Raw genomic sequence first — 27,122 nt, 5'->3', positions numbered from 1 at the left:
CTCCCTCCTTGGCCCGCTCCAGCGCCCCCTGCCCCCCAGCCACGGCGGACGGCAGAGGGGAGGAGCATAGACACAGGCCCAATTTCACCCCACTGCATTTTAGTCCTGGACATTAAGTGGCAAGAATCCAACACATCTCCACTCGGCACTAAGGAGCCCAGAAACCCTGAGATCCGGGGGGCCAGGGAAGGAGAGAGCACAGCCCACCTGCCCCATGTCCATCATGTGAGCAGCCAAGGGCCGAAGCCAGCCTCGAATGCGACTCTTTGGCCACAGAATTATCTGGAGTCACCAAAATCCGAAACTCAGGGATTGCACTGCACAACCTGGGTTTCTCATTTCCTGCGAGAGATGTCCGGCTCCGTGGGCCTCATCTCTGCAAGCCTGGGGTGGCTGCTGCCGCCCCTCAGAGAGGACTTTATAGGGTCCAGTGCACCACAGACCCCACCACTCCCCATTGCCCGCCCTCTGTCCTGGTCCACAGGGTTTCCGGAAGTTATCATCCTCTTCTCCCATTCGTGTTTCCCGATTCCTCAGGGAAGTCGTGTCCATGCCCCTTTTAATACAAGTATCAGAAAAACTCCTAGAAAAAGCCCCACGTGTCCACACTGGGTGTCAGCTGATGGTGACAGCTAATTTTATTTTGGTTCTTCATACTCTTCTACAGTTTCCAAATCCTCTACAACAAACATGTACTTTTCATATCAAAAGACAAAGGAATTAGTACTTAAAAAAAAAAAAAAAACAACACACACCCTCTCCATCTTTCGGCTGAAAGCAAGATCAAATGCCACTTCCTACAGGAAGCCTTCCTGGGTTCCCAGCCAAGAATGATGGCTCCCTGATCCCATGCCTGTAGCTCCAGGAGCCCTGGCCACACACATTACACTAAGAGTTTACTGGGGAAGTGACCAGGTCCCTACCCCCTAGCACAGGCTGGCCGCTGACCAGTGCATGCTTGTTGGACAGAGATAACCAGGATGGAGAGCCAAGTGTGCCCGGGGCAGGGACACCGAGGTGACCACTTAGGAGAGCTGCAGGCTTGAGGCTGGCATCCCCAGAGAAGGAGTCTCGTGTTAGTCTTTGCAGTGCCAGACCAAAGCCAGACAGAACAGTAATATCCACCGTTTGTGCCACAAGAGGGCTTTGAGAGGTTGGGGTCCCCTTGGGGTGAGAGCAAGGGTGAGGCAGCTCAGAGAGAGGCCAGGATGGCCAGACGGCCCTGCCCAGCCCACGCGTCTACACCCAGCCACAGTCGGGGCAGGCTCAGGCTGTGCGGCTGGTACAAGCGGACAGCAGGCACCAGGAGGCTCGTGGGCAGCATTGCCCCATGTGCAGCTCTGGACCTGGGGACGCCGGGACTGCAGGCCTGCGGAGACCCAAGGGGAGGCCGGGAGGAGCCAGGAGGAAGAGAGAGGCCTGGGGAGGCTGCCAGAGAGCGAGGCCTGGGTTCCGAGGTAGGCGAGCTAAGGCCGTGCTCTGGCCGGGGCCTCTTCCTCCAGGTGCTGGCTCCAGCACCAGCCCTGCGATGCCATGCTCAGGTTAAAAAATGACAGAGCTGGCAAGTGGCCACGTGGCGCCTGCCAGAGACAGGGCCGAGGCCTGGCCGGGGGCCTGGGAGGTCAGACCCCCAGTAACAAACGCCGGGCCCAGAGGTGGCCAGGAAAGAACAGGCTCCAGCCCCAGGTCGGGATAGCTGTGGGGACAGCCCCAGCCTGCAGGGGGCGCACTCCGGAGTGCTTCGGGAGCTGGGCCTGTCCGCGGAGCATCCCCAAGACCCCCCTCTGGGCCCTGTCCCATGCCCCCAAGGTCCTAGGGCCTTCTCAAGTCCCCAGCTGACCGCCATGGTCCGGGCCTGGCCGCACACGGAGCAGGCAGTGTAGGGAGAGGCCGCATCCCTGCTTCCTCTCGCCGAGCAGGTGCGCTGGCGGTCTAGATGCGGCTGGACGAGGTGCTGCCGGAGCTGATGGGGAGCCTGGCGCTGTCCGAGCTGCTCTTCAGAGGGGACGGCCCGCTTCGGGCCTGCAGCCGCATGGACCAGTACCAGAGGAAGATGAGGAGACCTGTGGGCGGTGAGGGCCACACGGCTCAGCAAGGGGCCCGGGCTCCTTCCTCTCAGAGCTGCCTGGGCTCGGACCCCCACCACCACCTCCTGCCTGGCCATCAGTAGCCATGGGGCCCAGGAGCGCCGGCTCTGTGCACTGCCTCCCGCAGTGTCCCCTGCAGGCCCCTACCAGGCCAGTCCTAAGCATGGCCCTTCTGTTTGACAAACAAGGAAACAGGCCCAGGTAAGGGGGCGTGGCTGAGCCGAGGGCCGTCCTGTGCTGTAGAGACAGGCTCCCGGCGCACCTGTGCCAGCACTGGGTAACACAGCTCCCCTGACCAGTGCCACTGCTCCGGCTCACTAACCACTCAGCAAACACTGGCGTGGGCAGACAGGCCTAGCTTATAACCCACAGAGGCCTCCTCATGTCACGTGGGAGAAAGGCTCAAGGGTTTCTAACTGCAGCCGGAGCCGTGGTTAAGGTTAAGCCACCGTGCCTGCGATGCCAGCATCTCCCAGCAGAGCACCAATTCGAGTCCCGGCTGCTCCACTTCTGCTGGGAAGGCAGTGAAGGATGGCCCAAGTGCTTGGGCCCCCAACAGCCATCTGGGAGACCCGGATGGAGTTCCAGACTCCTGGCTTCAGATCGGCCCAGCTCCAGCCACTGTGGCCATTTGGGGAGCAAGTCAGCAGATGGAAGACCTCTCTCTAGCTCTCTCGGTGACCCTGCCTTTCAAATACATACATACATCTTTAACATAAGGCTGAATAACTTGGTCACATTTCCCCACCTCTCTGCCTCCTCCCCACTCCCGTTCCATGGTGAGTGTGTGTGGGAAGCTGGCCTGCACAGGTGCACGTGTGTGTGTGTGTATGGACGCACACACACCTGTGCACCTGGGGTGTGCCCGAGTGGTGGAGGAGGGGCCCTTTTAGCATCAAGCCCCTCTGTCCCCCCCCAGAGCCCACCCCTCTGTCCCCCTACCCCTCACTCGCTTCCCTCTGGTCACACCCCCTCCTGTTCTTCCAGCACACACCTTGTCCTAAACTCAGTCAGGGCTTTGGCTCCTGGGGCCCTCTCTGCCTGGGGCTCCCCCTCCCAAGTCCAGCTCTGTTTCCCATGAATCCCAGAGGTCCCGGATGGAGCAGTCCCCGCATTTCTAAACAGCTCCTGGGTGGCTGGGGCTGCGGGAACAAGGAGCCCCAGACCTCCCCGGGGCTGGATCTTCCCTCAGTGTCCGCAACTGTTGTACAGAGAGGCCCTCAGCCCGGCCCGGGCCCTGTCCGTGGTGTGGCCTGCCGTGATGCCCCGCTTGCCCAGAGTGCCTTTGGTGGCCGCATGCTGGCCCTTTCACCCTGTCCCAGCCACCCCACAGCCCTAATCCCTGGGCTTAGCCTCGAGCCCGCACACAGCAGAGGCTCAACAAAGACTTGTCCACTCAGCCAGCACGTTCCCATTTTATGAGGGGAAGACCGAGGCCCAGAGGAGAGACACCTTGGGGCCCCCTGGCCAGGGGGTGGGCTCGGCTCCGTGCACCTACCTTGGAAGGAGGTGATGATGCTGAAGAGGTAGAGGACCACCAGCTGGAAGGTGCCGGAAGCAAAGGAGAAGAAGACCAAGGCCCAGGGCAGGCCGAGGACCAGGCTGAGGCCAAGCAGCGTGAGCACGTGCGGCCACTTCTGGCTGTGGGAGCGCAGCCGCAGGATCTGCAGCACCATGGTGCCCAGCATGGCCGTGTTGAACAGGAACACCAGGCTGAAGAGGCCCAGGTTGGTGACGTAGCCCACCAGGGAGTCACGGATCCAGCACCTGCGGGCCGAGGGGGGAGACTGAGCCTGCGGCGGGGAGGGGCGGGGGCCGCAGCGTCTCCACGCTGCTGTCGTGTGTTCGTTTTCATGACCTCTCACGACCCTAGCAAGTACGGCTGGTTTTCTATTTGTGTCGCCGTAACACTTCTTAAAAATACGTGTAAGTTAGAAGATATAAAGGAAAACATTCAGTAAACGATGTTGTTGGAGCTGGTGCTGTGACACAGTGGGTAAAGCCATTGCCTGCAGTGCCAGCATCCCATATGGCCGCCGGTTCAAGTCCTGGCTGCTCCACTTCCGATCCAGCTCTCTGCTACGGCCTGGGAAAGCAGTAGAAGTTGGCCCAAGTCCTTGGGCCCCTGCACCTGCATGGGAGACCCGGAAGAAGCTCCTGACTTCGGATTGGCCTAGCTCTGGCCATTGTGGCCATTTGGGGAGTGAACCAGCAGATGGAAGACCTCTCTCTGCCTCTGCCTCTCTGTGACTCTACCTTTCAAATAAATAATCTTTTTGTAAGGAACACTATCGACAGTACACGGGCGGGGAAGTCACTGGGGCGCGAAAGGAAGGGCTGAGGATTAGCTCGGGCACCCTGGCTTCAGACGGGGCTCAGGCACGGCCGCTGCCAGCCCGGGTGAGTCAGGAGAGGGAAGGTGGGCGGGGCTGCAGCCCCCCCAGCGATCCCTGCTGGGTGCCTTGGGGCAGCGCTGGCTCTGAGCACAGCCCATCCTCCCGGGGTCTCAGTCTTTGCATCAGCGGTGGGAGGGAGGGGTCAGAGGGGTGCAGGGGGATCCCACTGGAGGCTCCCAACCCCCGCGCCCACGTCCCCCTGCAAAGGAGGGCCAGGGCCTGTGCCACGGCACCCAGCGGAGGGAGATGCGGGTCCACGCTGGCTCTGCCCTGCCCTGCCCTGCCCGGTGATCTGCCTGCTGCCGGCCGATGCCTACAGGTGGATTGCGACGGGAGTCTCCCTGCCAGCAGCGCCCACACCCTCAGGCCACCTCCCCCTGCCCACGGCAAGCGGCCACTCACATGGAAGGGTACATGACGCTCTCGGGGGTCCTGTGCACAGCCAGGATGATGGGGCCGTAGTTGTTCACATCCACCAGAGCCACCAATGTGACCAGGAAGACGGGGAAGCCTGAGGACGCAAAGCACGTGGCTCCATCTCCCCCCAACCCCGGAACCCCGCCCCCGGCCCCAGGCCCCGCCTCCCCCTCTCAGGCGTGGGACCCGCAGGGCTGCGGCGCCACTCACCCCAGCCCACGAGGCTGAGCTTGAGCAGGTAGCCGGGGACGTAGGTGCCGAAGACTTCCACCACCAGGCGGTAGAGGTTGTAGCCCTCGAGGCCCATCCAGGAGAGGCAGGCGAGCAGGGAGAAGTGCAGGAAGATGGCGCTGGCGCGGCAGCCGGCCTCCGAGTGGCTCAGGGCCACAGGCTCGCTGAGCAGGAAGCTCACGTCCAGCAGGAAGACGGCCAGCAGCAGGTTCATGTGCACCTTGATGGTGTAATCCCGAGACTTCCTCCTGCAGCCGGGGTGGGGCAGGGAGGAGGCATGCCCACTGCTCCTCCTCCAGGGAGCCTTCCTGGGCTACACACACACATGCACCCCTCTGCTTCCCCAAGGGCTGCGGCCGGTTGTTCCCCACTTGTCACTGTGCACCTACTGTGTGCCCAGCACCCATAGCTGCACCCTTAGCCACAGCCTCAGCCATGCAGTAAGGAAGACAAGGGCGCCCGAGGCTAGGGGAGGGCATTGGAGCGTCCTCAGCACCCAGGTGCTATGATTGCCTGTCCACACCACCGCACAACTGTCTGGGGGGGCAGGGTGGGGGTCACATCCCGCCCCCTTCCCAGGATTCTCAGTGCCACAGCAGGTGCAACAGAAGCCACAGGCCCCAGAGTCACCGTCCTCGTCCTCGCTCACAGCACCACTTAGGGCCGGCCCCTCCCCCCTCAGACTTTCCATTCATCTGTGAGGGGAGGGGCTCCTCACAGGGCCACCTTGGGGAGGAGCAGGGTAGCAGGGCTCCTGCCCCCATGTCCTTAGGCACATTTGTAATCAATTAGGCATTGGGGGCTTCTGTCCCCATCTCTTCCCCACAGTCCGTCAGCCGTCCCTCCTTACCACCATCCCCCACTAAGCCCCCTCACCATGTGCACCGCCATATTTGCACACACGTGTTGTACACTCCCATGCACACAAGCCACCCTCCCCTCCTCCTGGTGCAGGACAGGGAGGACACCTGAGGGTGCTCTGGGACCAGGGCTGTCCCCTCTCCCCAAACGAGCCCAGCCCGTGTCTAAGCCATGCCAAGCTCTGCCACCCTGATGGCCCCCACCACTTCCTGCTGTGTGACCTCGGGCAATCGCTCGCCCTCTCTGAGCACCCCTCCATAGGGCTATCGTCAGGACGGACAGAGCTCATGCTTAGAAAGCCAAGGGCTCACGTGAGGCCAGCGTGAACCCCTGTGCCCAGCGTGCCACCGGGTCACCATGCTGTGTGCGCACTGTGACCCCAGCACCTGCTGCCCCAACCACACACGTTCTCCGCCCCCTACCTGGAAAAGAGGTAGGCGGCAATGGTGAAGATGCAGGCCAGGGCGGAGACGACGCAGCCCACGTAGGACAGGAGACTCAGGTAGTGCTTGTGTACGGCGTCCACCTCCACGGACGACACCTGTCCCCGGAGACACGGCGGCGCTGGCTTCAGAGTCCCCGGGGCCGCCGACGGTTTGCCCTCCACGAGGGGCCCGGCTGGGCTCCCGGAGCCTTTACCACATTCTCAAATGCACCCCTGGGCCCTCGGGAACCCTGTCCGTCCTGGTGTTCCTCACAGGCAGGCCATCAAGTGGGCTACACACCCTGACTCCCGGTTTTCCCCGGAGACCCATGCTCCTCCGTGACGCTCAACACGAGCGTGGGTGTCTTGTGAGGGGGTGAGCTCCCCACAGCCAGAGGTATTCAAGTCACACCTGGGGGGCTCCTCAGATTCAGGGGGGCAGGAACATGGGATGCGAAGCCTGGAGAGCTGGCAGCCCCGAGGCCACCTTGGGGCCTCAGGGCCGTGGTCCAGCCATGTGCATTTTTACAGCACAGAGCAAGCTCATGCGGAGGAGCTGTGCGAGGGTGAGCGGCCTGCGCTGAGCCTCAGTGTCCCCTTCTGCGCCGTGGGGCGGCAGGGGCCACGCCGGGCCTCACCATCAGCACCGCGAAGTAGGTCAGGTGGTCGCAGAGGCACGACGTCTGGGTCTCTCTCCGCACCGTCTCGCACCCGGCCTGGCTCCAGCTCCCCGGGCTGCTCCCTGAGGAGGGTCCGCAGGGGGCTCAGATCCAGCCCACCAAGGCCCCGCCTCTGCTCCCTCTCCGAAGCCCGCCCTGTGCCCGGTGGCCTCCCCCGCTGCCTAGCCCCGCACCTCCCCACAGCCCCCCTACTCACGTGTTGGGTCTTCAACCCAGAATACGCACTGCAGAGTCACGTTCCGCTGTAGGGACAGGAAGGGGGCAGAGCAGGTCCCTTACAGCCCAGTCCTCAAAGGCAGAGGACCCCAAGAGGGGCGCCCCGCCCAGGACCCGGCCCGGGCTCACCGGCTGGGGCTGGTGCTGGAAGGTGAGCACCACGGGCTCCGAGAGGTTGGCTACTTTGGTGTTCTGCACCACGATGCCCAGAACCTTCTCACCCAAGACCTGGCTGGAATTCTTGTCCTGCGAGAAGGGAGGCGGGAGGGGGCTCAGGGCTGAGGAGAGGCCCAGCCGTCCCCTAGACTCTCTCAGCTCCCATCTCTCCCGGCACGTGGCCGTCAAAGACCGAGTCTCCTCCTGTAGTCATTTACACCCTAGTGAGAACAATGCAACTTAGATTTCTCCCAGGGAGAACCGCACATCGCACTTCAATTTTAAAAAATTTATTTGAGAGATTGGGGGGAGGGGATCCAATCTGCCAGCTCACTCCCCAGATGCCTACAATGGCTCAGGCCAAAGCTGGGAGCTGGGAAGGCAACCCAGGCCTCCCACACGGGTGGCAGGAACCCGCTCCCTGAGCCTTCACCACGCCTCCCAGGGGCTGCAGTGGGCGAGTCGGGAGACGGAGTCAGGACAGAGCCCAGGCACTCGGACGTGGCCCTGCGGACAAGTGCCGCCTCGTAGAGTCCAGGGCTGACTTTACAGGGCACGCACTGCCCCCCGGACGTGGGCGTGGCTGCCTGCCTTCTCTGCGCCTGGCAGGGGAAGGGTGTGTGGGCGCGTACCTGGAACAGGGCCTGGCTGCTGAAGTCCACCAGCAGGAGTCTCCTCTCGGCCCCGCCCTGCCGGCCCTTGCTCTGCTGGAATAGCGCGCGCGGCAGCAGCACCGAGTACTCCAGGACCTCGCCCTGCTCCGCCTGCAGGACCCGGCCCCAGGCTCAGCCGGCGTGGACCGCACGTGCACGTGCACACACTCACACATCTACACCCGTGCGCACGGGACAGGCAGCATGCACACCAATGCACACACAACAGGCCACATGTACACACATGCACACCAACATGTATATCTGAACCCACACGCATGTAACCTGTGCAATGCACACCTGTGCATGTAAATCCACACTCACATTCATGTGCTCATACACGCAACATACACACATGCTTACATCCATGTAGACACACATGTGTACATGTACACACACCCACATGCACACACACGAGCCAGCCCTAACTGGTTAGCCAATGGTGGCCGCAGGGCCAGAGTGGGCAGCTCCCAGCTACCCGGGACCCCTTCTCCCAGGAGGCAGGGGATACAGGCAGGCACTTGGGGCTGGACCTCTGTGCCCAGCAGTCCCTCGGTGCCCACCCCCATGCCCAGGAAGGGTCCTCAGTCCCACGAGGCAGTCCCTGGCTGCAGGGGAGGGCCCCAGGCGGAGGCTGGGATGAGGGCTCCGCCCTGCGGGGGACCCAGTCCCACACTTGCCCAAGCCCGCCACTGACCTCCGGCGGAGAATGGATGCGCAGGTCCTGGAGGCCAGCCTGGGGCCGCAGCTTCCACACTGTGGCATTGACCCGGTCCTCCTCGAAGGACATCGCGGTCCCCGGGAACCTCACCGAGGCCAGCTTCGACTCCAGGCTCTGCAGCTGCCTGCCAGGGGCGAGAGCGGGGTGGTGACCACAGGGGCAGGGGCCAGGCTGCAGGGAGATGCAGGGACGTGGTGGGAGGGGCCGCTTGGAAGCACCTGGGCTCCCGCCGCACACCCATTCCAGCTTCCTGCAGATGCACGCCCTGGGAGGACCAGGTGACCACTCGGTGCTTGGGTCCCTGGCACCCACGCGGGGGACGCACACAGGGCTCCCAGCTCCTGGCTTCCGCCTGGCCCAGCCATGGCTGTTGTGGGCTTTTGGAGCATAAACCAGCAACTCTCTCTCGTTTCAAATAAATACTTAAAAAAAAAGTGGGAAAGAGGGTCAGGGAGAGCAGAGAGGCAGCAAAAGGGACCAAGAGAGAGCTGAGTGTGGGCAGGGGGAGTGGCCAGCTGGCCCAGGCAGTCGGGGGCCTGGAGCCAGCAGGAAAGGCGGGAGATGAGGTGGGAGGGGACCCAGTCCTGCCTGGACTGCAGCTGTGGAGCAGCCCCCTCCACTCTGAGCCTCAGTCTGCCGGGCTCTAGAATGGGCCAACTGCTGCCCCCGCCCGCATCGGTGCAGAGGAGGGGAGGAGGGGAGGGTGTGGCTGGCAGGTCAGACCACGCAGTGCCCGTGTCCTTACAGTCGCATCGCATGGGACTCCACGGCGTCTTAGCTTGCGGGAGGACTGGACGTCCATGCAAAGATGACCACCTGACGCTGCCTGTCTGGGAGCCTGGGCAGCAACCCCCTCCCACACACAGGTGAGGGGCTCGACCCGCGGGCTGGATCCCGACTCCCGAGGGAGGAAGTGGAAAGGCGGTCGCTGGATGTCCCAGTCCCTGCCCCAGCCCCAACCTCAGCGGAGGCCTCTGCCTGCCTCCCACTGCAGATCTTCAGCCCCCGCCCCCATGCCCCTCACAGCTCCGTGTGAGTGTCTGTGTGCATGTCTGTGTGCATGTCCTATAGGTAGGTGTGTGTGTGCTCCTGCCTACGGGGTACGTGTGTGTGCACACGTGTGCTCACCTGTGGGCGAGGTTGGACGAGGGCCTCCTGGCCGCCTTCTGGGGATGCCTGAGGAGCTGGCTGAGCAGCTGCAGGTCCCGTTTCAGCTCACACATGTCCCCCGAGGCATTGTGGGAGACTTTCTGGGGAGGGTCTGGGGAGAGCGCGGACACACGTGAGCGGGGCCGGGGTGGCACAGGCCCCCAACCCGTTCTGCTTCTATTTAATCCTCGCCCGACCCCCAGTGTCCTCTCTCCCCTCCTGTAGAGAGGGAAACTGAGGCTGTGAGAAGTAAAAATAGACACGCCCCCAGGGTCAGCGGTGAGGCCAGGCAGAGGGGTCCCTGGCTGACAGAAGCCCCAGCAGGGCAGGTGGGTCCCGCCTGCCCTGCACCCCCTGGCTGCACATGGCAGGCCCGGCCTCCTGCAGGTTCCAGGAGCCCCAGAACCCCAGCCTCACTGGTCCCAAGCTCCGACCCCTCCCGCGAGACACCTGCACACGCAGGGGTCCCTGGGGGATCAGAAGGGACTTGAGGAGGCAAATGGGTGGGAGGGGACCCCGGGGTGTGGGCACCCTCTGTGCCATGAAGCCAGCCTGGGCAGCCTTTTCCTTCACGCCCCGCCCCCTCTGCCCCAAGCCCTGGTTTCAGGCACTGGGAGCCCCCGGCTGGCCCACAGGGAAGCCAGGCTGAGGGTGCTCTCAGAGTGCTGATTTGCAACCAGCTTGCCCTGAGCCCTCCCAGACCCACCACAGGCCCAGCCAGAGGGGTGGGGAGCTGCTGCCTCAGCTGCCTCAGGCCCTGGAGCCTCAGTTTGCTCCTCTGTGCAATGGGGATAAACCATGCAGGGAGATGCTGATGGCAACTTCCCAGGACCAACACCACACAGTCCCGCCTTCCGCTGTCCCTGCCTCTTCCCCTGGGGGCCTCCAGGTGGGCTCGGAGCCCCTCCACCCTTACCCCAGGGCCTCCTGAAACACACCTCGGGTCACACGCCCTGCACCCCCACTCCCACCCCCCAGCGGCTCCTCACTGCCTGGGCCCGAGCTGCTCACCGTGGAACCTGAAGGTAAAGGCGGCAGCCCTGGGCAAGCTGGCGTTCTGGGGGGCCCACCATGACCTTACGGAGGTGGCGAGCAGTGGGGGGCCTGGGCCCGGGCTCGTCTCCTGGTGCCGGAAGCAGAGGAGGCCCGAGGCCTCATGGCTCAGCAGGTAGTCATGTCTGCCGTAGCGCAGGTGCAGCCTGCCGGTGTGCCGGCTCCAGTAGAGGCAGAAGTGGTAGAGGCCCCGGGGCTCGGGGAAGTGCCGAGAGGCCTTAGGGTCTGCCGGGAAGGGGGCGTGGATGGTGAGGGCCTCCTCCGAGTTCCTGATGGAGATGTGCAGCTCCTGGGCCTGCTCGTAATGCAGGCGGCTCCTGTGCGTCTGGTTCCGCTGGCCACAGAAGCGGAAGTCCTCCCGGGGGCCCCCGCCATGGGCACCTGAGGAGGCAGAAGTGGCAGGTGGGGCCTGGCAGGAGGGCAGGGGCCCTGGGCCTGGGCCTCGCACACCATGAGGGTCTACACCTCACAGGGTCTACAAAACCATGAGCCTCTCTCCTGCTCAAGACGTGCTGGCTTCGAGATGGGAGAGGAAATGAGCAAACTGGGAATGGATGACTTTAAAGGCAGAAGAATTTTTAACAGCAACAAAGTATTGAATGAAGCCACAGCCACCTTAGACAGTCGTACAGGCTGTGCACTGCACAAGGATGCTCAAGCATGGCTGAAACTGGTGTTGCTGTGCATTGTGGGGCTGCACCTGCCAGAGAAGAGGAGGGAAGAGGCACCTGGGCCTGCCCAGCAGGTTAGCATATGGGCTGGTCAGTGGTGGGATTCAAGGGGCATCCTAGACATGGGGGCATCTTAGCCTAAGTCACCACAGCAGCCCCGGGGCACCGTGGGAAGGCAGACCTTGAACCAGACAGAGCACACTCAGCAGGAACAGCGCCTTCCACAGCGGCACCTGGGCAGCCATCTTCGCGCCTGGCGGTCCTGGCCTGGAACAGAGCAGGAGCGGTGTTAACTGGGAGCCTGTGGCTCAGCCCTGCGGTAAGGGAGGGAGGCGAGGTGTGGACGTGAGACCCGAGGCCGGGGCGGGCCGGGCACCGCATAGAAACAGCCCAGACTCCCCAGAGCAGCCAGAGGCTGAGCACCGACAGGTGAGGGTGCCCGAGTCCCAGCGTCACCTGTTGCGACTCCACAGCCCCGTGGAAGTCACCCCAAACCCAGCAAGTGTTTCTGGGCCCAGAAGAGACCGTGACCCTATCTGGAACTGGGCGCTGACTTTCCACCTGGAACCACCCCTCGCCCCCTCCCGAGACCTAGCTCAGAGCGCGACACCCTCTCCAGGAAGCCTGCCCCAACTCCCTCAGAGTCACTCCCAGCCTCCTTTGGATCCCGCCTCCGCCAGGACCCCTCTGTCAGCCCACCAGGGAGCTCCCGGTCCATCCCTGCTGACACAGGCTGGAGGGGTGGACAGGGGCAGGCAATGAAGGGCCAGCGTGTCCATGGCGCCCTCTACAGGGGCTGGAGGGAAAGGTCACTTCCCATCGTGGCCGCCAGGGGGAAGCAGTTGCCAGGGCCTGGAGCACAGCAGGCCATGGCAGACTGAGGGCTCAGCTCCTCCCACACCAACCTCAGCTTTGAGGGGCCCCCTGCCCTCAGCCTCCATCAGCTGAGCTGAGTGCCTGCCACCTGCCAGCCTCTGCGCTGAGCCACTCCACCCCTGCAGCAGCATTGGTTCTCACTCCATTGATGTGGACACAACTGTGGGTCCATTTCACAGATGGAGAACCTGAGGCCCTAGGGGTTAAATGACTCATCAGAGGCCAGGGATTTTCCCTCCTAGGTCAGGACTGTAGTGCCTGGCACTCACAGATGCTAGGCAGCGGGGGCCGCTCTCCCACCAGCTGGCCCAGTGACAGAGTTGTGCCGACAGACCCAGCCAGCCATCCCCGTCCTGTGAGAAGCCGCGTCTGACCACAGTGACAAATGCAATCATCTGCCACAAACCAGATGAAGGAAAGCCTGGCACCCCCCGTGACACATGAGTTCCAGAGAAATCAAGGAGGACTTCCAGGGAGAGGTGACTTTGAAGTACACATCTGAGGGCAGCATTAAAGAGAAGGGAGCTCCAGGCAGGAGCTCATGACCTCCTTTCCTGAACCAGGTCTCCCTTGAGCCAACCCAGCCCCTCAAGTAAGAGCCGGTCCAAGTGCCCCTCCCTGAGGAATCCAATTTCTGGGACTTGATCAGTGCAATCAGAGAGGGCAATGGCCTGGTGGCATCCCAGGACCCCCGAGGAGGCGGACACGAAAGCGCTCTGGGGACGGGCCACTGTTGCTCAGGCTGCGGTAGCCAGGGTTTCGCTTGTGTCTCCGTAAGCATCTTGATTCCTTCTGCAACCACCCCACCACCTCAGACCAGCGCCTGGGGTCAGGGGACATGGCCCTGCCAGCCCCTGTGGCGCCCGCTCTGATCCTCAGTCCAGTGCCACCTCTTCCAGGCAGCCCCCTGGCTGTGACCCCTGCCTCTGGCCTCAGGTCCCCATTTCCTGGTGTCTGGGTTGAGGCAGAGGACCAGTGCCTTCCTGATGTCCCCCAGCAGGCGCACGCGGGGTGGGGGGGTAGTTGGCTGGAACTCGGGGGCCTCTCTGGCCCCCTGGCCTGAGATCTGAGCCACTGCTACTAGAAGCAAGGCCTTGCATCAGCCCCCTGGACTGGCCCTTGAGAACACAGGAGGCGAGAACAGGGAGTGAGCTCCCCGTCACTAGATGGACACAGGGAGGCTGCACCAGCTCCCTCCACGCCCCCAGCCATCTGAGCAGTCACTCTGGCCCCATCAGCATTCTGGAGGAGGGGGTGAGAGGGCGGGGCCTGGCTCCCCTGACCCCACCTCTGGCTGATGGAGTGCACTCTGGAGCCAGCGGCCCAGGTTCACAGCCAGGTTCCCGTCTACTGGCTGTGTGTCCTTGGGCTGGTTACTCACCTGCTCTGGTCCTCACTTCCCTCCCTGGGGCAAAGGAACAGAAGTGAAGCGGAGCTCAAGGCTCACCAGGGCCATCAGATGAATTGAAACCCCTAAGGGCTTCGAGCAGGGGCCATGGGGTCAGCTACCCTGCCCCGCCCCGCGCCAGCTCACCCTCCTCGGCACCTCCAGGGGAAATTCTTCCAGCCTCCTTTCCTTTCCCGGTGTGCAACGGGAAGGCCCGCCCTGCCAGGAAGACTTCCCAGCCCTGAAGGAGGGGGGACGGGGAGCGGATTCTGACCCAGACTGGGGGGGGGGGCTGTCTTGCCTGTTCCCTTAGCGCCACCCACCTCTGCCTCCCCAAGCACACACAGCTGCTGCCGCCGCCCACACAGCACACAGGGGCTGTGTCGGTGATGGAGGCCACCACAGCCCAGCACCTCTGTGGGCCCGGCTTCCCGCCCCAGGGCCCAGCCAGGAAGGAGGGGCCGTGCTAAGGAGGCCGAGCCCCAGAGGGTCCCTGTGGACTCGGGGACCTGCGTCCGCCCTGGAGCTGCAGTGTCGCCACCAAGCTGCTGGGCCTCAGCCACCAAGGGTGTCCCCTTTGTCATCCCGTGCACCGTCTTACAGATCTGGAAACTGAGGCTGGAGCCCATGGCACACAGCGATTGTGACACGGAGCCCCCCCCAGCCCTGGCCTCGGCCCTGGCCTCAGGGGTTCCCTCCAGGAAGGAGCAAAATGGGGAACAGCCGAGAATCCTCCTCCCAGCGTGGACAGCTCCAGCCTGGGGGAGAGGGTGCAGGTGCCCCACGCCCCTCCCCCCAACAGCTCCCCTTCCGCAGCAACTGCTCTTGACCTCAGGGCTTCCGTAAACACACAGAGAACAGAACAGGTCGGCCCAGGCCGACACAATGGGCCGCCCCCATCGTGGAGTCCCCAAGGATTTTCTGAGGCAAGACCTGAGCCCAAGCACCCCCACCCGGCCCACAGGCTGGCACCCCGGCTGCAGCCCAGCCCCAACCCTGTGCGCCCGCGCACGGTGGGCCGGGGACCCGCACCTCACTTTCTCCCCAGGGCCTGAGTCACTTCCTCTGCCATCCCGTGTGGAGCCACGAGTCACCGCTGGCTCAGTCCAGGCTCCTGGAAAAGCCATTTCCTCGGGGCGGGGGCGGGGGGGGGGGGGGCAGAGGCGGACAAGACCTGGGCTGTGCGGGTTAACCCTTCCATCGGCAGGCGCCTCTGAAACCCGGCCCCGCCACCCCTTCCTTCTGCACCTGCACCTGCCTGCAGAGCCCACCACATCCCAGCCCGGCCTGAGAAGATGTGCCCTCCCCAGGAAGCAGGGCCTGACCCGGCAGAACCCACCCCACGCGCTCGCCAGCCCCATGCAAGTGTCGCAAGGTGTACACAGTTGGCTGAGGTGCCCCAGCCTGCCCCAGGTCAGGACCCTCTGCCCCAGAGCTTGCAAAAATGCAGACACACAGGCTGCGTTCCAGGAACGGGGCAAGGGCTCTGGAGCCACAGCTTGCAGCCCGGGAGAGAAACCCAGAGCCCCATCTCAGAGAGGGCAGGGCTTGAATTTGGGGTCCAAGCAGCCTCCATCCCTAGGGTGCCTCTACCTCCCCCAGCCGGAGGAGCAGACAGAGGGAGACCTGACTGAGCCCTCCCCCCCTCAGATGAGCAGCTCTTGTCCCCAGCTGATGGCCGCTTGAAGCTGCAGGCAAGGATCTTAGGACAGAAGGACTTGGCCCAGGGAGGGGGTGGGCGAGGACGGGACCGTGTGGGTGTGCATTGCGTGCCTGTGCACGCGCAGGTATGCAGCGGGTAGGAGCTGGCGGTGGGGGGCTGGTTAGCTCTGCAGAGGCGGACTTCAAAAGGCAGTGGGGGAGGGGAGCGGGAGGGGCCCAGAGCAGAGCGTCGCAGGTGTTTCCTTGGGGGGATGAGACGGCCCTCCTCTAGCAGCTTCCAAATTGTTTTTTCTTTAATCAAAGTGATGACTTGGGAACACCATGTACCCAACAGCTCATAGCAAGCACCCTCATCAGACCCAGCCGGGACCCCCAGCCATACCCCCTCCTGGCCCAGCACCCCAGGCCCCCAGCTGCCAGGAGCAGCCTCAGAGCCGCTCTCTCTGTGCTAGGAGGCCTGAGCCCCTCGTGGTGACCAAGGTGACCGCAGTGCGCCCCTCCCGGCCAGAGGGAGCTGTGCAGCGCAAGGGAGGCAGAGTGACCTCAGGTTGTAGGAATTTCTCAGCAGGAAAGGACAATAAAATCAAGCCAGTGGCTCACTCAGGCGGCTGGTGGCCCACGGCCCAAGGAGAGGCCCGTGTCCCTGCTCTAGACCTGCAGGGCGGCCGCCCGTGCCGGCACTGGCCTCACTTTCCCGTGGCTTTCAGCCCAGCCAAGTCCACGGGCCATGGAACCCTCTGCTAGTCCACATGGAGATCAAGACACGGGAGAAGCAGGGTGCTCCCCACCCATGTGAAGGGGTTCTGCAGCCTCCCACAGAGCCAGATACCCCGGGGGCCAGCCGTCTTCAACCGGGGAGGGGGGGCCCTGGCCCTGGGCTCCTGTGTCCAGGCCTCTGCCCACACGGGTCCTCCCCCGCCAACCCGGGATGCCAACCCATGGCCCATGCACAAGGGCCCCTGCACCCACACCTCTGGAGGCTCCCAGGGAGGAGGGGGAGTCACAGCGCCCCTTTGTGCTGGGTGCGTGCCTGGCACCGCTCAGCCCCCACCACCACCTCGGGCAGAACCTTATAGCACAAACGCCGCCGAGATCCCCACCGTAAAGCAAAGGAAACTGAAGCCTGAAGCGGTTAAGCCACGGCCAGGACCGTACAGCTAGGACGGAGCCGAGCCTGGACACAGACCCGAGTCTGCCCAGCTCCAAAGCCCATGCTGTCGGCTGCTGCGGCTCACCGAGCCCGCCGCCCGCTCTGAGACTCGGTCTCCCCTCCTTTACCATGAGTATCTTCCCACAGCAAGAGCCCTGGTCCCCAAGTGGGAGAAACGTTGGGGGCCAGGGGCCCTGCTTTGCCAGCTTTTAGCGCCCCAAAGGCTCTGCTAAGCCCTGCAGTGGCACCTCGGTGGGCACAGGTTCCCAGCCAATATCTGAGGGAGCCCGTTCTGCAGCGACACCTGTGAGCAACACGAACACCAGTTCCCAGCAATCCTGATGCCACACGGAGACCAGCCTGCCTCCTCCCAGCCTCCGGTCACTTCCCTCCCCTCGGAGCGGTCCCCAAGGCCATTAGCGGCATGAAATGGACTGCGGGAACCATTTAGGCCACAGCCTTCCCCAGGGTCGCCCATCAGCATCCCCGACACTTCCAGGCGAGAGGTCCCCCGCGAGCCCACCCCACCTCCCTCAGCCGACAGCAGCAGCTCCTGGGGAGAGGGGCTTGGCCAGGCCCAGCCCAGGGGGCCGCTCCTTTCAGGTCAGCCCCGGCCAGACCTCCGGCCCCACCTCAAGCAGCTGAGACACTCAGAGTTGAGATGGAGAGGAGGAGAGATGACCACGAAGGGAGAGATTAGAGGAGGTGAGAATGAAGCCCCTAGGGGGTGTGGCATTGCTTGAAGACACTCAGAACCCGAGAGAGGAGGAGGAAAGAGATGGGGTTCCAGGTCTGGCTGCCCTAGAATTCACGCAGCCCGGGGCTGGGTGCTCAGACACTGGGGCTTCCACGAGCAGTCCACGACTCTGGTGCAGTGCTGGCCAGCTCCGTCCAGGATCTAGCCCTGTCCTAGAGCAGCCCCCAGGCCCCAGCCCCACGCCAGTCGGCACCTGGAAGCGTGCACACCCGGCGCGGGCAGGAGAGAGGGGGTAAGGTGCAGCCTAGCTCTGCCGCCAACTGGCCCACAACCCTGGGTCTGTGCCTTGTGCGGGGTCAGCCTGCTCCTGTCCCGCGGGCAGCTTCGCTCCCTTCTCTGCAGCCCGGGGCCCCACCAGTGGCTTTCAGGGGAGGGGAGGGCTTACCTCTGAGCTGCAGCGAGGGGCGAGGGGGACCTGGGCTGTCCCCTCCGCCCTGGCCAGACTGTCTTTCCGCAAACCGCAGCTGTCTGGCCCAAGTTCCCTTCCCTATCTGTGCTCCCACATTAGCCAAGGCCAGGCCCACAAGGTCAGTCCAGTTACTGCCCAGCTTGGTCTGTGGGGGCTGCAGCCTGGTCTCCCCAGGCCTGGCCGGCAGCCCGGCTTTGGAGGGGGGACCCTCTGCCTGCCGCCAGTGGGCCGCCGACTCTCCTTTCCTTTTGTCCTCGATCCTGGGTTCAGAGGCAGGCAGGACACAAAGCTGTCCCCCTCTGTACGGGTCCTGGGGCTGTCTCCAAGGCCCCCAACGCCAGAACCCCACTCCAGCTCACTGAACACACAGCAGAACACCCCACGCCCTCCAGCTGCTGTCTGCTCGCCCCCTGGGCAGTGTGCGCACCGCTTCCGGGGACCTAGTGGATATCAGTTAAGCTCTGTGACACCGGAAGACAGGTTCCTGAGCCTAGCACCTGTGTTAACACAACTGCGCCTCCCCAAAACCTTTGAGACAAGTGGCAGCATGGTGCCCATCGAACAGATAAGGACAGTGAGGGGACGAGGACTTCCTGCCTAAGGTTGCCCAGTTGGGGAGCCGTGAAGGCAGGACGTGAGCCCAGGGCAGGCTCCAGAACCCACGCTCCTGGTGCCCAAGCCGGTTCCCGCCTGAACTTGAACTTGCCTGTGAGAAAGGCCTTCCCTTTACAAGTCACGGTGCAAAAGCCTTTTGTGGGGGTGAAGCTGGATGCCATGTTCCCAAGGGCTCAGGCTGGGATGGGGGGGCATCAGAACTTGCCCAGGTGACCTTGGACCCCAGCCCCACCCGATGGTTCTTTCTGGGCCCCCTCAACCCCCGCCAGCCTTCCCCTGGCCCTGGATGCCTCCTCCCAGCACCGGGAGGAGGCTTATCTTGGACCCTGAGCTGCAGCCCAGGCCACCCCCAATCCCCAGCTCCACCCAGCCCCGTTAGCTGCACATCCCTGTTGGGGCGAAGGGGGTAGGAGAGGAGGGGGGCAACAGGGGAGAGGAGAAAGAGGAAAAGCAATAGAGGGGAGGGGGAGGGAAGGGGATGGCGGAGCCGGGGCTGGGGGAAGGGGGTCCTACCTGGATGCCTGGGCGCAGCCTTTGCCTTCGCGGCCCAAGGCGGATACAAATGCACCGAGGGTGGGCCGGCCGCGTGCGCCGAGGGCTCTCCTTCCTCGCAGACAACAGCCCGCTGGGGTGGGGAGGCAGCTTCCCCCTCCCTTCCCTGAGCCGAAGGGGACAGAAGGGACTTTGAGGCTGGGCCACCAGCCCCTTACTGGAGCTTCAGACAAAGGGGGCAGCCAGCAGGAGAGGGGGGGCGCAGGTGACAGCGGCCCCTGGCAACCGTTCCCCTGGCAACCGTTGGCAGCTGCAGGGAGACGTCACGGCGGGCTGGACCCAGCACGGCAGCGCCTGCTCCCTAACTTGTACGTACCCAGGCCCTCGAGCCCAGATGCCAGCCGGGCCAGGTGGGCAGCTGGCAGCAGGCAGTGGACAGCGGCCTGTCCGGAGAGGTCTCAAAGACCAGAGCTTTCGTTTCCCAAGAGAAGCACAACACTGGGTGTGTACATGAACTCTGCCAGTTGGTGGACATTTCCTTCAAAATCAAATCTTTTTAGAACACAGTGCCCCTTCCCCCTCCACCCCCCTCCCCGCCTTGTGACCAGATTCTGCAGATCGGCGGCTGGATTTGGCGAGCAGCCATGGCTTTGCTCCGACCGCCACTATAGGCTTTTGTGAGCTAAGAATGTACACCCTACAGCCCTGAGAAAACTTCTCAGGCCCCACCTCCTCCAGGAAGCCTTCCCACATGGCCACTGCCCATCAAAACTGCCCCTTCTGACTTAGCCCGGGAACTGAGGGCTCCTCCTGGGGGGAGTTAGGGACAGGAGTGGGCCATCCCTCTTTTGCTGCCTGGGCTGGGCAGAGGATAGAGCCAAGGCTCCCAAGACAGTGACCGTGTGTTTTAACTCATTTTACTGTTGGGGAACAGGCCCAGGAAGGTGAGGTGGCTCGAGACCGCCTGGCAGGTAAGACGGGCATGTGGAATTCAAGCAGGCACTTCCTCCGCCACAGGAAGCCATCCGAGCAAGCATCCATCTGCTGTGTGACTACCTCAGCCCATGCCCAGACTTTGTGATTGCTTCCAGCAACAGGGAGCTCACTCCCACCCAAGAGGAGCGCATCTTTTGGCCCCTGAAAGGTCCTTTATACCCACAAGTCCAAGGGGAAGGAGGTGAAAAACCTGGCCTCTGCATGCTACACTGGCCGCGGCTCAGTGGAGAGCAGCGGCGGCAGCGTGGGGCTCCGGGGGCTCAGCCGAGCACTGCCAGCCCTTCCCCAGGGAGGCCCACTGGCGATCCCTCCCCAGGGGATGGGGACCCTGGGCCGGCTCCTGGCCGAGGCCATGGGAAAGGCGGCAGGGCCTGGTGCCGTGGTGATGGTGAGCCTCCCGGTCCCCTCCTCCCGGGTGGACCAGAGCCAGGCGGCGGCTCCGGCTGGGAGGCTGCTATTGTCTCGCTGCCTGTTCTATTCAGGCGCTATTTTTGGCCCTGGAGGAAGAGGAAAAGAAAGCAAAGAAAGGGGCTCCTGTTCTGTGGTGGACCCTTCGCCCGGAAAGGATTCCAGCGCCTGCGGTGCACGAGCCCCGGGGAGGCCGCACGCGCTGCTGCTCCCGCATGGCCGTGACGCCCAGGCGAACAGGCTCGGCACCCCCAGCCCCCCACACACACGCTAAACGTCCTGCCCGCTTGCTTGCTGCCCAGAGCCAAGAGATCAACCACCCGCTTCCTCCCTGATCTCCAACCCGCCTGGCCAGACAGGAGGCTGGGGACATAAGCAGTGAAGCTCATTTTAGAAGCCAGAGAATGGAGGCTCAGGGAGCCACTGCCGCCCTGCCCTTTCCTTGTATTTTAACTCCAGCCTCTAACATACCACAGGACCTTCGCACATGCTCTCCCCACAACAAAGCACATTCTTTCCAGAACCCTTTCCCAGACAGGGCTCTTCCCAGTCCTTCACTCCGTGTCCCCTGCCCCTGGCAAGCTTTCCAGGACCCCCTCATCAAAATTATCTTCTGCACCACTCACCCTCCTCCCTGTCTGTGGTTTTGACGGCACCCAACCCCCTGAAATGACCCTGCGATTTGCATGCTACCCAGTGTCCTGCATCTGCCCCAGCTCTCCGGAGTCTCGCTCTCCACTGGCATCCCCAGCACCTCCCACAGCGCCGGGGCCACAGCAGGTGACCAGCGACTGTCAGTTGAATGAATGAACACATGAGATGGGCTGGGGCTCTGGTAGGCGCCAAGTCTTGCCCCAGTGAGCATCAATTCCTGGTTCTTTCAGCCCAACCCACATGTGCCACTCACAGCAGGTGCAACGGAGGAGAGGGCCCAGCGCTGAGCCATCCTCACTCCCCAGCCCCTACCAGGCTCAGGGCCTCACACCTGCACCATCTGCTTGGCCAGAGAGGGACTCCAACAGAGGTGCACAGCCTGAGAGGAGGGATGGGGTCCAGGCTAACTTCCCTCCCCATACACAGCTCTCTGGCAAAGGCCTTGAGAAGTCCTGCAGTGCCAAAGCCTGGGAGCCCAAGCCTTTTAGACACACGTTCGCCGCCTCTGGAGCCCAGTGTCTGGGACCACAAATGAATCTGAGCACCAAACTCTGCATTCTCTCTCGGAGGCACAGGCACGGCTCCCTCGCGGACTGAAGGCCGCTTCCGTGGCTCAGAGCTAAGGAGGGCGCGGGGAGATTTGCCGGTGAACGTGACGTTCCCGCTGCTGCAAATGCAAAGTGGCTCTCTGGGCTCGCCATGGGCTCTCCAAGGAGGAGCAGGGAGGGGACGCGGCACGCGTCTGCGGGCAGGGGGTTCCTGGGGGGTCCAGGAGCACAGGGCAGGGACACCCCATGGACTGGCCTGCAGGGGACTTAGGAGGGAGCTGGGGCAGGAAGAGGACCACGCAGGAACGTGAGCCGCACACTCCGCCCCCAACCTCCCGTAACTCCTGGCCACCCTATGAAGAGCTACTACCGTACCATTTTACAGCCATGGAAACTGAGGCTCTGGTATCTTTATAACACAGAGTGAGCAGCACCAGCCAGGTGGGCATGGAGGCCCAGAGAGGCGGGGTTGGGGCCAGACCACACTCACGCCTACACTGCTGTGGTCTGGGACCACCACTGCAGCTTCTCGCTCCAGGGACAGGGTTGGGACTCCTGAGCCCACTATGTCCTCCCCTCTATGGCTGGCCAGGGGTTCCGCACTGGGTCCTGGCCTCAGGTGAGAGGGGAGCCGGAGCCCCACCCAGCGCACAGGCAGAAGGTAAACACAGCTGAGACCACGCATGGGGCTTCCTTCCAGCCCTGCCCACGGCTCCTGCGGGAGTGTGGGAGGGGGAAGAGCCGTGGGGTGCTGGAAGGAACCATGAAGAGGAGCCTCCCAGGATGCCCAAGTTCCCTGCTAAACTTCCCTGCCGAACTTGAACTCCTGCCGGGATGGGGAGCTCACTACCCCCCAGGAACAGCAGCCCTCTACAGTTCCATGGGAAAAATCCCAGACTTGGGGGCGGGAGGCCTGGACTCAGGTCCCTGCTACCACCGAGCGCCCAGCGGCAGCTTCCAGAGCTGAGGGACGGGGCCAATGCTACGATCTTAGAGGGCAGCGGCACCCACTTTGAATGAGGGTCTTTGTCGGCAAGAGCTGTAGACGCCGCCGTGTGAGCTGCTGGGAGGCTGGGTTGTGAGCACCATCCTCCCCCGCCCCCGCTGCCCTGTCATTTGGCACATGCCCAGGTGGTGACAGGGCGGAGCAGCCGCGAGCAGAGGCATGACTCAGTGCCCCCGCCAGCCTCTGGCTCCCCCCAGCAGTTGCCATCACCCAGACAGGTGGGTCTGGGCAGTGGCATCCCCACTTCCCCACCCTAGGACCAGGGACCCAGGTGCTATCACAGAGCCACCCCCTGAGAGCCAGACCCAGCCAGGGCCCCAGGAGGGTCAGATGCGCACCCAGCCCCCGGGGCCAAGGGAGCTCAGGGCAGCAGAGAAGCGACCACAGAGTGCAGCCAGACCCAGGAACCCAGCCCAGCTCGAACCCAGACCTCTCCCCCAGGCCCAGCACCGTGGCCAATCCAATCAGGCCTTCCTCATGGGGAGCAGGAAGGCGCCCCAGGCCAGACATCTCCACAGGTCAGAAGATTCAGGCCCCATCGGGTACGTGCATCCGAGGGCGGCTCTCTAGAAATGCGCTTTGCCCAGTAGAATCTTGGGGAGACGGAGCTACCGCTCTGGGCTGGGGAGTCGCCCCAAACAGTGGCAAAGACAGCAACGCCTAAGTGGACCCCGCACTTGGCAGTTAAAATCAGCTCGCTTCATCCTCCCAAGGTACTACTACCCTCATCATCTTAGAGATTAGGAAAATGAAGTCCAGGGAGGTTAATACCCCTGCCCAAGGTCACACAGCTGAGTGGGCTGGAACAGAACCAGGCAGCCCCGGAACCCACAGGTCTAACCACCTCCTGTGCTGCCGCCTGCGGGGGCGGCGGAGCTGGGGATGGAGAAGCCGGAGTCCAGGTGGGCTAGGGCGGGGTCTGCTCCTCGTGGGCTCCCCAGCACATCCCACAGAGACCCACTTAGAGTTCAGAGCTCCAGGTGTCTTGATTCCCAGTTTACGGCCCGAGTCACAGGGCTTAGAGAAATTAAGCCACTCACTCAAGGTCACTATTCAAGGATTAAAACCCGGTTCTGACTCAGTCACACCCCAGCCCAGATGCTAAGAGCTTGGCCTGAGGCTTCCAAGCCCTGCGCTGAGCTCCAAGCAGGCTGCACCACGGCTGCACCAGCCCTGCGAGGGGGACGGTTATCTCCCTGTGCACGTGAGCACACTGAGGTACAGAGGAGCCGCGGGAAACAGGCGGGAAGTCTCCAACGCTGGTCCGCCCGCCCTGTGGGCCTTGAGGTCCCAGGCCAGGGGCCTGGGGATGGGAGGGGATGGGAGGGAATGGGAGCCGCTTGTTTCTCCATGTCTCGTGCTGGACAAAGCGTGAGCAGCCTTGGGAGTTTGGGCTGGAGCCCCAGGATTGTAGCACTGCCCACCTTTGCAGGCTCCCGGCGGTGAGCCAGTGTCCGCGGGCCATCGCCCACTAATGCACAGAGGCCTGTCCACCAGTGCCCAGAAGCTCCGCCAGCTCCAAGCTTTTATCTCTGTCTGCCTGGAAATGCCAAATGCACCACAAACCACCAGGGCAGGCGCCAGCCCACGAGCCCACGTCCAGCACACTGGCCTCCGCGCCGAAGCACAAGTCGGGCGCGAGGGGTGGTGCCAGCTGTCCTGGCAGGAGCAGGAACGGGGGGAGAGCTCCCACGTTCCTACCAGCTATTTCTGGCCTCAGCATGCCCACCTGCTCAGTGGGAACAATCACGACAAAGGTTCCAAATTCTCTCCTGCATTAACCCCCTCAATGCTCACAACAGGTTCGCCAAGTGGACATGATTGTTTTCCACAGTTCACAGGTGGGGAAACTGAGGCACAGGCCCACGTTCACTCAGCCAGAGAGGGACAAGGCCAAGAGTCTCCCTGAGCACAGCAACCTTCTTCTCTCTCTCTCTCTCTCGGGCCTGTCGGCCTGGAGGCACGTGGGCTTGACAGGGGCAGCGATGGGGCATAGACAAGGGTGCCTGTCCTCTGGCACCCAGCATGGTTCCTGGCCAGGCTGGGGAGCCCCCATCCCACCGGGAGGGGCAGAAGAGCACAGTGCATCAGAGCCCAGGCTCTGGGGCCCCCAGGAGGCAGGATCCACACTGGACAGGCCTCCTTACCTCAGTGGTCTCATCTCTAAAGTGGGCACAGCCTGCCCAGCAGAGCCCGAGGTCAGAGAAGGCCCAGGACACTTCCAGTCCAGGCTGAGCTGTCAGGAAGAGTTGGGGGGGGGGATGAAGGGGGGATGGGGGGGAAGCCAGCCCCCTCGCACCAGGGCTGGCCAACACGGAGCAGTGGTCAGAAAATGCATCCCAATTTCTCTGCCTCCCCCAGCCCTTTTCCCCGGCAGCCCAGGCCCAAGTCCAGAACCTGCAGGGCTCTGGGAGTTCCAGATGGGGCATGAGGACCACAGAATGGAGGAGGGGCTGGGGCTCAGGGGAAGGCAGGCTAAGGAGGCTGAGGCCAGCCAGGGCCCCACCCACCCCGTCTGAGAGGCCCCTTTGTGCCAGCTCTGCCCTGCCCCCTGCTTGCCATCTGCCCGCTCCCTGGAGTCTGGTCACCCCAGCTGCCGGGTTTACTCACACGCTGCCCCCATCTGCTGCGAGGCAGAAGGCAGGGTGCACGGGGCGGCCTGGAACAGGGCTGGGGCGTGGACCCCTGTCCAGGCTCCGCATCAGGAGAAGCAGCCTTGGGCTCGGGCTGTGCCGCACCCCCCCCCCCCCGCATCCACCCACCCCATCCTCAGCAGCCCCCTGCCTCCTCCGTGGCCTGTCCCACAGCCCTGCCCCACTCCTGCCTGAAATGAGCACAGCCCTGCCTGGCCCACGGCCCAAGGCAGGTCTGACCAGGACGGCGTGGCCTGGGGCGCTTCTCATGGCTGTCTCCCTTGGCCTGGGCTCCCACCTGCCCCCAGGCCAGGCCTCCTGTACCGGCTCACAAGCTCTGCTCACACAGTTTCCTTGCTAGGAAGCCCCTTTGCTCACGCGCACACAGCAGCCCCTCTCCCTCTCTACCTGTCCCACAGCCCGGCTGTCCCTGTCCAGGCCCTCGGGGGCAGGCTTATCAGGCCATCCATCTCGCCATCTAACTACCTTGTTTGTGTGTCTGAGGGAAGTGTGGGGCCAGGCCAGCTGGCCCCTACCCACAGCCACGCCCTCTCACACAGAGCGCACCTGAAGCCGGTTCCCCGCAACCTAACACTCAGGCAGGCCGGGCAGCTAGGATCACCCCACACACCCACTTAACAGCTGTGGTGACTGAGGCCCAGAGGAGAGGCAAAGCAAGTTGGCCACGCATGGTGATGCCTGGAAGAAAGCAGGTTTGTTCCTCAGGTCCCTGAGCAAAGCCAGGAATCCAGTGCAGCCCCCAAGTGCTAGTCCCACCCCAGACATTGGCAGGAAAGACCCCGCGGGGCCTGTAGCCTGGGCGCTGGGGAGCCCACTCAGACCATACGTATGTCGTTCCCTCTGGCTCTCCGGAATAGTACGGTGCACACAGCAGGCGCTCCATAAGTGGGTATATGAAAATCTTCCTTGGCCCCTGAAGGAGCCACAGAAGGTCTTCTGACCCAGCCCAGCTAATCCTGGCGGCGGCTGCTCAGGAGAGGAATCGACTCCTCCCGCAGTCCCTTGCAGTAATAAGGGCCCGGACCTGCCCCTGGGAGACCCCATCTGGGCCCCACACAAAAGGGAGGGGCCAGGCAGGAGCCCTCAGGAAGGCTCTATCGGTCACAAGCAGACGGCGGCCCCGAGTTCTGAACTCCCAGCCTTCGGCCCACACATCCCCACCTCTGCGTCGGCTCCCGAGGTGCCCCGCGTTCGGACCTTGCAGCTAGGGCCCTGTCCTTCCAGGTGACAAAGAGCTGGAACGCCCCTGGCTAGGTTGGGGGTCCCCGTCCCAGCCCTGCCCATGCCCGGCACCTGGCACACCCTCCCTGGCCTGGCTGTGGGAACTGATACAAGTGCCTGCCCTCTCTGCCCTCCAGAGCCCCAGTTGTCCCGCGCCTACCAGGGAAGCGGCCGGCTCACAGACCCGAGAGCACAGCCCAGCCTGCCGGCGGCTCCACTATAAACCCGTTGCCCCAGCTACCAGGAGACTGTGGCTCTAGGAGGCGCCACACCTCCTGAGCACTGTCGCCTCTGAGGCGTCTCCCTGTTCCTGTAGCCCAAGCCCTAGAGAGCTCGCCACGGCCATGCTGATCTGGGCTGGATCCCAGTGAGATACCAAGATCCTTAATTCCTCCTCCCACACCACCCCAAACCACTGTTCAACAGCTACACACACACACACACACACACTGTCCCTCCTCCCACCTGCTAGCCAGGTACCTGGTGTGGGTGGGCCTGTGTAGGACCAGCTGGCCGGCCCACCTTGCAGGGTCCACCTCTGAGGCCGCTCCTGGTCCCTACCGCCTGCCAAG

The 27,122-nt window shown here is 63.4% G+C and overlaps 1 protein-coding gene across 5 annotated transcripts; it reads right to left on the bottom strand.

The window, feature by feature from the left end:
- Positions 1-600: 600 nt before the first annotated feature.
- ADGRG1 (adhesion G protein-coupled receptor G1) lies at positions 601-27,122 on the bottom strand. Of its 5 annotated transcripts, none has more exons than XM_062176906.1 (15): positions 27,031-27,122; positions 19,085-19,229; positions 11,897-11,982; positions 11,003-11,425; positions 9,971-10,103; positions 8,819-8,966; positions 8,101-8,232; positions 7,442-7,558; positions 7,293-7,338; positions 7,055-7,158; positions 6,415-6,533; positions 5,111-5,379; positions 4,886-4,994; positions 3,586-3,854; positions 601-2,063 (listed from the first exon to the last, which is right to left on the bottom strand). In XM_062176906.1, exons 3-15 carry the CDS (start codon positions 11,958-11,960, stop codon positions 1,933-1,935), a joined length of 2,064 nt encoding a protein of 687 aa, XP_062032890.1. In that variant the 5' UTR covers positions 11,961-11,982; positions 19,085-19,229; positions 27,031-27,122; the 3' UTR covers positions 601-1,932. The 5 variants fall into 5 exon arrangements, with proteins under 5 accessions (XP_062032890.1, XP_062032893.1, XP_062032891.1 ...); XM_062176909.1 differs by lacking the exon at positions 27,031-27,122 and adding an exon at positions 19,440-19,521; XM_062176907.1 differs by lacking the exon at positions 19,085-19,229 and having other exon boundaries at positions 27,016-27,122.

This window comes from Lepus europaeus, chromosome 19 (genome assembly GCF_033115175.1).
Source record: "Lepus europaeus isolate LE1 chromosome 19, mLepTim1.pri, whole genome shotgun sequence".
Lineage (NCBI taxonomy): Eukaryota > Metazoa > Chordata > Mammalia > Lagomorpha > Leporidae > Lepus > Lepus europaeus.
This window is presented reverse-complemented; position numbering and strand designations above follow the sequence as displayed.